Raw genomic sequence first — 12452 nt, 5'->3', positions numbered from 1 at the left:
ACCATATTTCTCAATTCACTCTCATTACCGGACAGCATTTTTTTCTCAGTTTCACGGCCACCCACAATCGAAAACCTGCACACGCTCCATGAAGGAGCCAAACGAATCATTTCCGCCCGTTTTTTCTCTTTTTAATTTACTCCATTGCCCAGGTAAACATTGGGCGCGTGTTGGGCATTCATTCTAATATATTCGGGCACCGAAGAACACATTCGTTCTTAACGCACAATTTCAGTGGAAAAACATCGTTTTTAATTTCGACTTAATGGGAAAGTGTCATAATTTATGCCATATTTTTTTTATTGCCGCATATGCACGAATATGAGGAGTTCGTCGCTGCTATGAGATTTTGAGAAGGGAATGGAATGTGCGACGACCATGTTCACATTTCATTTACATGAAATAATTGTCTTTTATGAGCTTCAAACGGCGAGTGTTGAATGTAAAAGACAAATTTTTATTCTCTGGAAGAATGTTTCCCAGAAAGCGAATAAACGCCAGCCGAATGCTTAAGCCGCATTTTATTAAATTATGTCATTTTGGGAATGAAACCGAAGAATTCCTTGTGTTCACGACTGTTGTCAATGTGACTAAAAATAGAAGGATAGTGAAGATGCGTAATAGATTTTCGGCAGAGAGAGCCGTAATGTAATTAATGAGTTGGGCTAGCGTGCTTTATCGTTGGTTCGTGCGCGAGCGGTGTATATCACTCAGCACGTTGCGCAATAATAAAAATCACTGAATCCATTTTAAATTAACGCGCGCTGAAGATGCGCTCTCCTCTTTTACGTTTCTGCTCTGAGCCTGTTGAAAACGATGGAATTATGCTTTGAGCCATTTCGTGCCCATCACCACATCATACCATTTTTTCGTTCTTAACACGAAAAAGCAAATTACAAAAACGATTTGCCGCTCTCTCGTCTTTGTTGGCGGTTTTGTTTGTATAAAAACCACCAAAATATTTCAATCTATTTTCACTTATGTACACTTTGTTTGGGCCGTTTTCACTGAGTGTTTATTCTCGTGGGAAGCGTTCATCATGTTGAAGACATGTTTTGTGATGTCAATGCCATCAATCACTAACTCCATCCGAGATAGAGAGAAAAACAATCGTAGTAAAATGTGTACATTTTATGAGAAATGGATCATAGGTGAAAATTGATTTTCACTCTCAAACATTTTATGCATTTTTCCATTCAAAGCACTTTCAATATGCATTCCAGTGAACAAAGTGATTGAACCGTGGCACGAAAAGTCATAATTAAAGTTTTCGCATATTTTCGTCTAGTCTCGGCTTTAGTAAGCGTTTTCGTGTGAGCGTTGCTCCAACATCAAAAGCCAACAGAGGTATCAAATAGTTTGACTGAACAACCAAAAAAATGCATTAAATGCAGACGACGTTTTTATCGTACTCAGTTTACATTTTTTTTTACGTTTTTCTTCTTTTGAATTCCCATTTACATCGTAGTGCTGAAATGAACGGATGTCAAAACAAATTCCATCATTTCTGTCTGTTCGCCCGCTCACTCACTCACAGTACAAAGAGAAATGTATACAGTTATAGAATTTGATATTTTGTAGCGGAGGGTTGTGCGCTTCATGGGTATTCAAGTGTTCAAAAGCCGAAAAAGATGAAATGAGCGAATGAGTCGTTCAAGCGATTTTTGGGGAGAAAAGAACGGATTTGAGTGTACGTTTTGCAGACGAACGAACCAGAAATATTGACCTTATATATTCATTCACATTGAATTTTACGCTTTGGCAAAATCGCATGGAATACGTGCTCAAGCGCAGCGCTTGTATGTTGAATTAATCCCGTGGTAAAGCCGGATTTATTGCACATTGCTGAAAACAAACAACGAAAAACACAGCAACAACCATGATGAAAATGAAAGAGCCGGCAATTGTTTGTTTACTCGTTTATCACAAATCGGCGAATCATTAGACGTCCCTAAAAAAAATTGTCAACAGAATGCGTTTCATAATATAGATTTAATGTCATCATTCGATAATAATTATTCCAACTTGCATAAGATATGATAAGTTAAATTGCTTCAGGAGGGTTAATGTACATGGTTTGTATGAAAAACATGTACACACAAACCCACCGAAATTCCCGTCTGCCAATGTTTTGAATTTTGTGTTTGCCATGACGATGGAAGTTTTTTTTGGGGGATGAATGAGCGACGACAACAACGACATCGACATCGACGGTATTCATACGCCTCGAGTGTTCCATTCAGATAAGTGACAACTTCAATGTGACGTTGCGAATGTGATAGGAAAAAATCAATTTCTTTCCATCATCTTCCAGACATATTTCATAGACTTAGTTGATTTAGTCGTGCCGTTCGTATCTAAACATTTCTTACGTTACATTTGGATTCATTTATTATTATAAATTGCCTTTCAGCTTGCATTCATTTATTAAGTTCGTAGCGCATTCGTTGTTTTGAATGCAAAAATTGCATATTTCTTATTCATTACAATGGTGTATGTGATTTATTTGTCTTCATTTGTGAGCTCATTTATTTTACAACGCGCCGCAAATGGGCACACCACACTCTCTTTTTTTCTCTTTTTTCCCTTTTTTCCTCTCTCTCTCTCGAGTAAACCACATCGAATTGGTGCATTGTTGTGCGTGGAGTTAAGGCGCGGCGGCATTCATTTATCAGCAATTCTCTAACAAAAGACATTGTTTGGCGGCACATTTGTTCGGCTCAAACCCCATGCCAAACAGATTCGATTTGTCAGAAGTAATAGATTTTATGAGTAACGACAAGTTTTTTTTTCTATGCACGTCTGTCAAAACCTTGATTTTATCATGTATGTTGAGTGGTTGTGGCTTTACTTGAATGAGCATCGGCTTATTTGTGGACAATTAAAATAAACACGTTTATCGATCGAAAAGGATGTAATCTAAATTGAGTCAATTTGCTAAGTGCCATAAATATAGCCCATCAAATTAAATGCACTGCTTCATGCGTTTTTCATGGAGAAATGTCGCATTCATCACGATATTTATCGTTAATTAGACAAACTGTTTTGTCATCGTATATCCAAGGAATGGGAGACAAGTAGAGCTGTTAACATTTTGTTGCCGGACATTAGCCAGACTCAAAGTTCTAGTCAAACTGCAGTTTAATTTATTCAATTTAAATCAATTTGAATGGACTTCGACAATGACATGGGCCCATGTTTGACTATATTACGAGTAATTAAATAAAACTGAAAAACGTCTTTTTTCAATTCAATTATGTGTACAAAGTAGCCAGATTTTAGATAACCAATAGACGCAAACTTCAACTCTAATGGTTAGGCGATACCAAAAATTCATAATTTATTCATTTCCTGTCCTGCACCATTTAATTAAAACGTTTCAGGAATATTGTTTGCTGGAATGTAGCCGTCGCATGCCATATCATCATGCTGTTCTCATTCCACCAACACATTTTCCCTCACTCTTTCTCTCTTTCGCCCGTTCTTTGCTCGTACATTTTCGTACCTCTAATGGAAATTGGATTTTTGTTTACTTTAGTGCCTCAAAACTTCTGATGTTAGTACCCCAACCGAAATACACTCTTTCTTCCATTAAACGACTCAAGAACGCTATTTCATTTTTTGAGTTCTGTTGCACAAATCACAAGCAAATGGATTAAGAAGACAAAGTTTTCGCCTCGGTAAACTAATTAAAAGTTTTTGCACAGTACAGTCGAAGATCCAGTGATAACGTTGACAAATTATATTTATTATGAAGTATGGAAGAGTATGACGCATCCACACAACATTATGATTTTCATTCTCGTTGAAGTGGAACTCGCATGGGCGAAGTACAATTATTTAAGGCATCGTTGGAAGCGTTGCAGCGGAACGTCGCGCGGCTCAGACAATGTACGCCTCGACAAAAACAACAACAAAAAAAACAATCGTTCACAAGAAGTGATTGCATAAGATTGATAAAGACAGAACAATCTGCTGAGAATTGCGTTGAAATGAAGAAAGAAATTTGTACATCTTTCTTCGGTTTTTTTTTATTTGATGACTTTCGTATTCTTTTCAACTTGGTTTTAGTTTTTATTCCCCTTCCTCTCTTCTAATTTAATCTTTCTCTTCACATTGAATCAAAAGTGAGCTCTTTCAGAAACTCTTGACAAGATCATCTCGATTCTAACCGTGAAACAACAAACATTCCCAAGACAATAACGTAATCATGTCAGTGTCAATTTCAAAGATATATTCATTAATTTATGGACTCTGGTTGTGTTCGAATACAAATTCCAAAGTACTTTCTAGTCGCATATAACGTGCTGAATTGAAACATGACTCATGCGATTTTTTTTTGCACAATCTTCAACACCCACATTTTTGCTTAAAAGAAACATGCCAAACGATTTGTTCCATTCAAAAATGGAATGAAGCAACATTCATACCCAAGTTGTATTCAATTAATTGAGCGGTTTCTTCAGCTAAGTCAGTTAATAAATAACATACATTTGATTTCAAGTTCCATGGAATACTTTGTTTTGTTTTGCGTATTTGCTTTGACGCATCAAAACATCTGTGATTTTTCCCCACATCTCCATACACACGCAGCACACAAAATTCATTATTAGCTGCATCGAAGCAGAAAATCTGTCTACTAAAAATTAAATTGACCATCTGAAAGATCGGCATTCTAATGCGATGTTCTTTTAAAAAATAGTTCGCCGTGCCTGTATTATATAAGACGTCATTTTGCCATAAATCATTGAGCATTACTCAATAGAGCTCATAATGCCTTTTACTGAATGTTTGTGGTTGATCTATCGACTTCGATTCCATATATATGAACGAAAAACATGCGCATTTTTCGACTTTTGGCTATCAATACATTTCTATATATATCGAGCAGCAGATATAAAAAGTGTTTTTTACGGTGAAAAATGCCAAAGTTTTAAATTTATGCGTAAATTGAATACCACCCAATCCATGTAAATGAAATTCGCTCGGAGCGGCAATGTGCTCGGCTGTACCTCTTTGTGCGTCGATTTAATTGTGGAAAGCGCATTAATTTTAATGATGCTCCGTAGCTCGGAGCAAAGTGCGAAGCAATAATTCTATCTTCGTTCGACTCATAAAATTTATTTCCGTTTGATTCAATAAAAACAAAGCACTCACATTTTAATTATACGCCAACTTATCGGCTCGCTTCGTGTAGAAGTCAAAATTCAAAGTGTAAATTTTTACAGTGGCTGGTATGAGTATGTGTATCTGGAACGAATGGAGCCCATTTTGACGGTTCTTTTATGAGAGTAATTGGTGTTCCACACCTGCTTACACATGCGGCTATAGCCATTTAAATGGGGATGAAATGCCATTCATTGTGATAATATTGCATGTATGGAGGCAAACGATTACATCTCTGTGTGTTGTGTATATGTACTTTGTGTGCTCAGGCTCTTATCACAAAACCACTTTGAGTTTTGGTTTACCCAAAACATTAGGCAAAAATTGGCAATTGCGATGTCGAGAGAAAGATAAACGACATAGTCTAACAATATGCCAAGCTAAATCTCTCTTGCTATTTCTCAACGTTTCTCGTCTCTTTTCAGCTGTCACCGAGAGGATTCGTGCACGAAAGACAGACTGAAAGGACACATTTAAACGAATTGATACCATCTCATTGTGAAAATGCCACTGCACCAACTACACAATATTATTTACTCCAAAAAAACCCGCATCGCAAAAAATTCTTTCTTCAAAATGTTCACTTTAATGCTTTGGCAAAAATGTCTTTATTATTTTATCGTCCACAAAGAGCACTGTCTCTCCCCTCTTATTCGTGTATGTTTTTGTCACAACGATTCTGATTTCGCTTCCGTTTCCCTATTCTCTGAGAGAAAACGACATTTTGCCGGCAACATCGAGATATTTCCTTTCCACTTGTTTTCATTCCGCATAAAAATTTCATTCGGCGCACACATTTACACAAAAGCAACACGCCTAAACGAATGAATAAAAACATGAACAGGGAAATTGATGCGCTACAATGAACTACGGAAAGAACATTCACTCTTCCTCCCAATGGAAAATTCAATTTCACTCATCTTTTTGTTTTTAACTTTGATATTTTTTACGTGAAGTTTTGTAGTAATTTTGAAGCTAATTTATTTGTTACCTGTTCCATTCCCATTACGAAATGAACAAATCACATTAAAAGTGTTGTGAATTTTCCGTGCCGCAAACGAAGCCGTATCACAGAAAAAGTATTGGAAAATTTGATAAGAAACCATTATTTTATGTTGAGTCATATCTTAACGATCATATCTGATCTTGTTTCCAATATATGAGTCGGAGCCAAAAATGAATTTCCGTCTTCGATTTTTTTTTGTTATCGAACTTTTCAGAAAGAGTTGCTATTTTTGACTTCAGAGTTTAAAAGGAGAGGGATTCGATATATTTGTAGCCAAATAATCAAGTGAAATGCGCAAATTGAAAAGATGTAATTTGCTGAAAACTGTATCGTTCACAATCAATTAGATCACACGCTATGAATTTCGATGGGGTTGCACCAAGCCAATCATCGCTCTTCAAAACGGTCGGCACAAAGTGAGGGAAAAAATGGAACCGGAGATGATTATATAAAAATTTGAGGGCTTGTTCACATTTTTGCAAGCAATTTTCACATAAAAATGTATAGTATTTTTTCATATCGCAACATCAGTCTATAAAAAAAAAGCGTAGAGTGGATCGTAGGAAATGTTGAATATGGAATGGGCTCCTTGGAACCCGTGGGCCAAGTATTCAAGGAATAATTTTATTGCATAAATGACACGTGCAATGTAACTCGATATGGATGTGTTTTTTCTAATAAAAAATAAATAAACAAGTGCATCAAACATATTGGCTCCCTTTTTTGTTTATGGCATATAAAATATTAGCAGCCATTTTCCTCATGTTTTCACAAGTCGAAAAAAGAACATCGACAAGAGTTCGCTACTTTTTTTTCGGGTGGTGAAGAGTCGGTGGGTTTGCATTTAATGCAATTTGTCGGCGTTCACACGCAAACGGCGAAAAATGCGACTCGACTTATCAAAGTCACAACATGGAAAAATGCTTGTTGCTGTTGTTTTTTTATTCATGTTGTTATATTTGTTGAAGACCATCACGACAACAGTCACCCCAGACGAGTCGAGTTTATTAAGTCTGCTTGCACCCAAACCCAATTTGCTTCATTTTCCCATTTCGAATTCTTTATTCCTTTCTCTCTCTCTCTCTCTCTCTCTCTCTCTCTCTCTCTCTCTCTCAATTTCAGGAGGGTCGACTTTTATCGGTCGTCAATATGAAACTGCATTTTCTTTACTTGCGTAATTTATACCGAAAACTTGAAGGCGATGGTAAAAATGGTCGAAGTTGTAGCAAAATTCTATGTAAGTGTATGTGTGTGTATCGATTTTGAAGACAAAGAAGACGTTGAGCAGAAGGAGAAAACAGTAGCGCTTGAACTGTTGATTGAACACAGACCTCTTGCAATAAATAAAGCAAATGTCGTTACAGCGACGTGATTGTGGATATAAGGTTTGATGCCTTTTCTGTGTTCGTTTCGCTCCTTCCTTCCTCTTCGGTGTGATTGTCCCTTTAAGCGCTATTGTTTGTCTTACGCTATTTGGTTTTTCGTTCAGTTCAAAGAGTTCAAGGTGGCTGTGCTGCGTTTTGGGTAAGAGAATTTAAGGCCGAGTTATTCCAATTAAGGTTTCCATTGTTCGAAGTATTTTCAGAGGCTTAACAGTACAAATTGATTATACTGAAAAAGAAGAAGCAGAGAAAAAAAATCGTTGTTGCTGATGCAAAGAAATACGCATAAAGGGCATAACACAATAACAATAAACAGATTTGTAACGTTTTTTTGATACAAATCTAATTATCACGTTGATGGATACGAAATGCGGTTTTATGCAATGGAAACTCAAACTCAGGTATATAACTCAAGAGCTACTTTAACTGCTTCAGTAAATCAATGCACATTACCGGTTTATGAGAGTCTCGTTCTCTGTGTCTGTCATTGAGAGAGATTCTCATTGTTGTTTTTCACGAATTCCCATTCATGATTAAAGAGATGCGATGTTATTATTTGGCAATGATCCTTGATTGATTGAAGCTGATTGTAAACAGGCTCTTGATCTTTTTCTCTCGACAGAAGTTAATTTTGCCACTCCCAAAAATAAATCACACATTGTGCTTCTTAATTTGTGAACGATTTTGGGTTGAGTTGCCAGTCATTCATTTTTAAAACGAAGCAAATGTTCGCCGAAAAAAACCAGCTGACAGAATGGCAGCCAAGAAAACGTAGTATTTTAGGTTGAGAAAGTGGCATATTCCCCGTCAATCCTTGACATTCTTTCCGGTGAACATTTTCTCAAGTGTTTTCTCTTTCGAAATTTGTTTCTTCTACTGAAAACATTTGGTTTGACGGTGTGAATATTGCATGTGTTCACATGCCAACCGAAAAATTCGATAGTATCGAGTCGATACAAAGTTTCCCTGCTCATTCACGAGTGTTTAAGCTCTCTCTCTTTGCCTCTTTCTTATTCACATCTTTAACTGAATTTTGTACGCGCAAAAAGTTTCCACTCACAACTAAGAAGCCTTTTTATTGTGTGGCCAACTTGAGAATTCAGCCATCGTTCATATATAATTTAATAAAAAATAAAAAAAAATTACGGAATCCAGTTCAAATACCTGTAATTTAGCAAACTGCGAATGTTGTGTTCATGCTCGGAAATGTTCTGAATGGCTTTTGTCAGTTCATTTCGATCCAGTTGTGTGATACGTTGTCTGCGTTCGGGGCAAAAACTTCTCGATGCATTCGTCGTTCGGTTGGCTCGGTCGTCTGCCACCACATCAAATTCATTTGTATTTTTATCACTGTAATTATTTCGTACACGATTTTCGTCTTCACGCACATTTGAACTGTTTACATTTTCTGCGTCACTGTTTTCATTTCTATTTTGATCGTCATTGTTTTGCAACCCGGTTGCAGCGGCACTACGTTTAACGCGCGACCGATCGTCAGCAAAGCCGTCATCATCGTTCGGGGCAAAACCGCGTAAATATTCAACAAGTAGCGATTCCAATGAGGCTCTCAAAGTCAATCGTTTTCGCTTTAAATCGTTGACATCATCTTTTGGCTTTAGACCAAAATCAAATGATGCTGTTTTCACCGTTTGTACCGTCGGTTCGGTTCGATCATCCTCTTTTTTATGGCTGCGACGTAATACTTCCAAAAGTCGTCGTGCGGCAACCGTTTCATCGAGGCGTGGGACTGGCTTCGGTGTTAGTCTGTTGATATGAAAATTAAATTGTTAAAACACGAAAAGAACAGAAGAGAAAGAAATACATTTTCAGGTCTGTCTGTCTGCCATAATTACAATATGTGACATAGAAACGAGTTTCAAAGGAAATTCATGCCAACAAATCATTTCGATGGAAAATGGAAAATTCATCCATTTAACCGGATTCAGTTGAACATTCTCATCGCATGACAGTACGGCATTTTGTGTTCGATTTATAATTTGCATGAAAATGTAAAGTTTGTGCTTGAACAAAAGCCACATTTGTAGACTTGTAGTGTACACACACACACAGTCAACCGGGCAAACAAATTGGCTCATAATTTGAATGTCTACGAGGGAAATGCGAGCTTGAATATTTGATGTGGTTATATTTCATTCATGCTTTTTTTTAAATGGATTTTGGGTAAGATACGTATTCATTTCCTCTCGTCAAATATCCAAATGGACGACTTGTCGGCAGCAGTTCTAACCAAACACTCTACATACAGACATTGTTCCACCTTTCGAGTGGATAGACATTAAGACCTCGTTGATTTTGGCAACAGTATGATAGAGATTAGGTGATAAGTCAAAAAGTTGTAAATTAATCAAGGATTGAAGTACCTTTTCAAATCGAATTGAACACAATTCTCATCGGTTGCATTCCTACTGGATGAATTGCGTCCACTCAACGAGCAATTTGGTTTGAATGTGGCCTCAAGTATGGCGATTGTTGAATCTAAATTACTGCATGTCAATCGAATTTCCGTGTCCTGGCATCCCCACTCCTCGACTACCTCTGCAAATAATTTGGGGAAAACATTTCTGTGTCAATTTATTCAATTTGATATTCTGATTGCAATCACACCGCAATCCTCCCCGAAAAATTTCATTATGGAAATGAATGAGTGTTACAAGAGCGAGAATTTTTCATATTTTTGACCAATGCAAATGAGGAAATTGAAAGCCGTTCGTAGATCCGATGAGGGACCAAATGATAAATATATTTAAAAGGGTTTGACATTTCCAAATTAAATTAACACACTTCAACGCACTAGAAAAAATGGTCTGCTTTGCCTTTCGAAAATATCCTAGTGAAAATGTTGAAATATTTGACAGGAAGTGATTATTATTGTAAAGTTCCAGTTCATTTATAAAATTGGCGACCAGAGACACACATCGCTTTCGATGCGTTAATTTATTGTACTTGTACGCGTCGTCTCTCAACGTTGGCATCGAACCAAACGAGATGAAAAGTTGTATCCCTTGCATAACAAGATGCCATACAGTAGTGCGTTGTATTTAGGTGACCTACATAGCCGCCGTTTCTCCCGCTTAGCTTGCCTCTCATCATCTAACCAGTCAACGGCATTTATGCCGAGGAATTTTTATTCTCACTTGGAGCATGCTGATGATGAATTCCTATATGTTGTTGTTGCTATATTAGTATTTCGATGAAGGATTTTCGGTTCGTTTTCGTAATACTCATTCATCTTCCTTCCTTTGATACATATTTTTGTATTGATAACGATAGGTTATTTTGGTGTTTGAACATTTTTTTGATTTCTATTTTTGTTTCATAAATAACACATGCATATGTAAGTCCATTGAGACGTGTTTCATTTACCTATTGGTGAAATTAAGCCAAATTTTACGCTAGCACCGAACGACGAGATCAAAACGACCAACAAACACTGACGAACGATACACGTTCCGAGTTTCCTTTTATCTACATCCATTATTGATATATTATGTGATGTTCCTTTGATACGCGATGCTTTTTATAGAGTTCACACACACTCTGTTTCTTCTTCCTTCACAAAAAAAAACACTTCAAAGATTCACTGTATATTGTTTACATGGAAAATTGATGTCGATAATCGATCCAAGCAAATTGGCTCTTCTAGACCCACTGAACAACATATCATTTTCGCAATTTTGTGCATAATTCCACTACAAATTTATATTTTTGAAGAAATCTACGAATTTTGATTTTTCAGTTTTGCTCGCCAACACACTCACACACACAATTTCAAATATCTAATTTCGTTCAATCAACAATTCATTCGCTGAATATCATCTCTTGTGAAAATTGCACCACAGAAAATCACAGAGTTTTCGACTTCTTTTTTTTATTCACACCAGAGTTTTTTTTGTCAATTCAAATTGAATTTTGTCGCACTAATCGCGGGGCAAGAAGAAAATTTCAATGTCATGAATATTTGATTCGGTGCATGAATTCTATAAATATTATTTAATCCAGCCAAACGGCTATTATGTCTCAGATTGTGTTTCACGTTGGGCAATTTTGCGAAATTGTCACTCTGTACTGTATCAAACACCGAATGTATGTAAAAAATAAGCACTTTGCAATTAATGATGATGACGATGAACGACGACGAAGAAAAATGGTTCGAATTTAAAAACTATTGAAGAAAATAAGGCAAAATTATTCAGAAACGAGTGAATTTAATTGTCATTAATTGGAATAAACAAATCACCCATTTTTCGTCTATCAACGCGATTTCGAAAAAAAAATCGTTCAATTTATCGTATGTACGATGAGCTCGCAATAACTGAACCAGATAGAAAGAGGCACTAAACAATACACAAGCACCGAATGTGCGTCGTATTCCCTAAATCCGTCCTGTTTCGTTCGATTGAAAAATCGTAACTGACAGTGTTACGGCACATACGAGGCGATCGTACCTCTTCCTGCACACACGAACTATTTCTGCCTCCGTAGAGAACATACATATGGATATTGTGTCGTCGTCGTCGTTGTCGTTGCGCGCACTCGCATTCTACACCAAAAAACATCGCACATTCTCTCTCTGTGTTCTTATTCTCATTCGGCTTCGCGCGCTCTTCATCGTTCCACTCCAATACGAAAACAACAAAAAAAACGCCGGTTGTTTCGATGTTTGTCAGTCTCGTTCGCATCGAAAAGAAAACATAAACGAAACAACGAACGACCATGAGCGATGCGATGTTTTTATGGTATAATTTCCCCTCTTTTATTGCAACGATACACTTGCGGTTTCACTATACAGCGACTATTCGTTTAGTGCACGGTACATTTGAATGGTAAGCATATACTCGAATGTGTCTGAAATGAGTGTCAGTGCACTGTTGTTTTGA

The 12452-nt window shown here is 36.9% G+C and overlaps 1 protein-coding gene across 2 annotated transcripts in view; it reads right to left on the bottom strand.

Moving 5' to 3' along the window:
• Positions 1 to 12050, bottom strand: part of LOC129566635 (uncharacterized) — a 30051-nt gene extending 18001 nt beyond the window's left edge. For both annotated transcript variants that reach the window (XM_055442722.1, XM_055442723.1), the window contains exons 1-3: positions 10939 to 12050; positions 9936 to 10110; positions 8719 to 9318 (exon numbers count right to left, since the gene is read on the bottom strand). In XM_055442722.1, coding sequence (XP_055298697.1) covers positions 8719 to 9318; positions 9936 to 10110; positions 10939 to 11050 — 887 coding nt within the window. In that variant the 5' untranslated portion in view covers positions 11051 to 12050. The remainder of the gene's footprint in view (positions 1 to 8718; positions 9319 to 9935; positions 10111 to 10938) is intronic.
• Positions 12051 to 12452: the final 402 nt, after the last annotated feature.

This window comes from Sitodiplosis mosellana, unplaced genomic scaffold, assembly GCF_009176505.1.
Source record: "Sitodiplosis mosellana isolate CC-2019 unplaced genomic scaffold, AAFC_SMos_1.0 Smas_scaffold_4, whole genome shotgun sequence".
Taxonomy (NCBI): domain Eukaryota; kingdom Metazoa; phylum Arthropoda; class Insecta; order Diptera; family Cecidomyiidae; genus Sitodiplosis; species Sitodiplosis mosellana.
The sequence above is the reverse complement of the archived record's forward strand: the minus strand, read 5'-3'. Positions and strand labels throughout refer to the sequence as shown.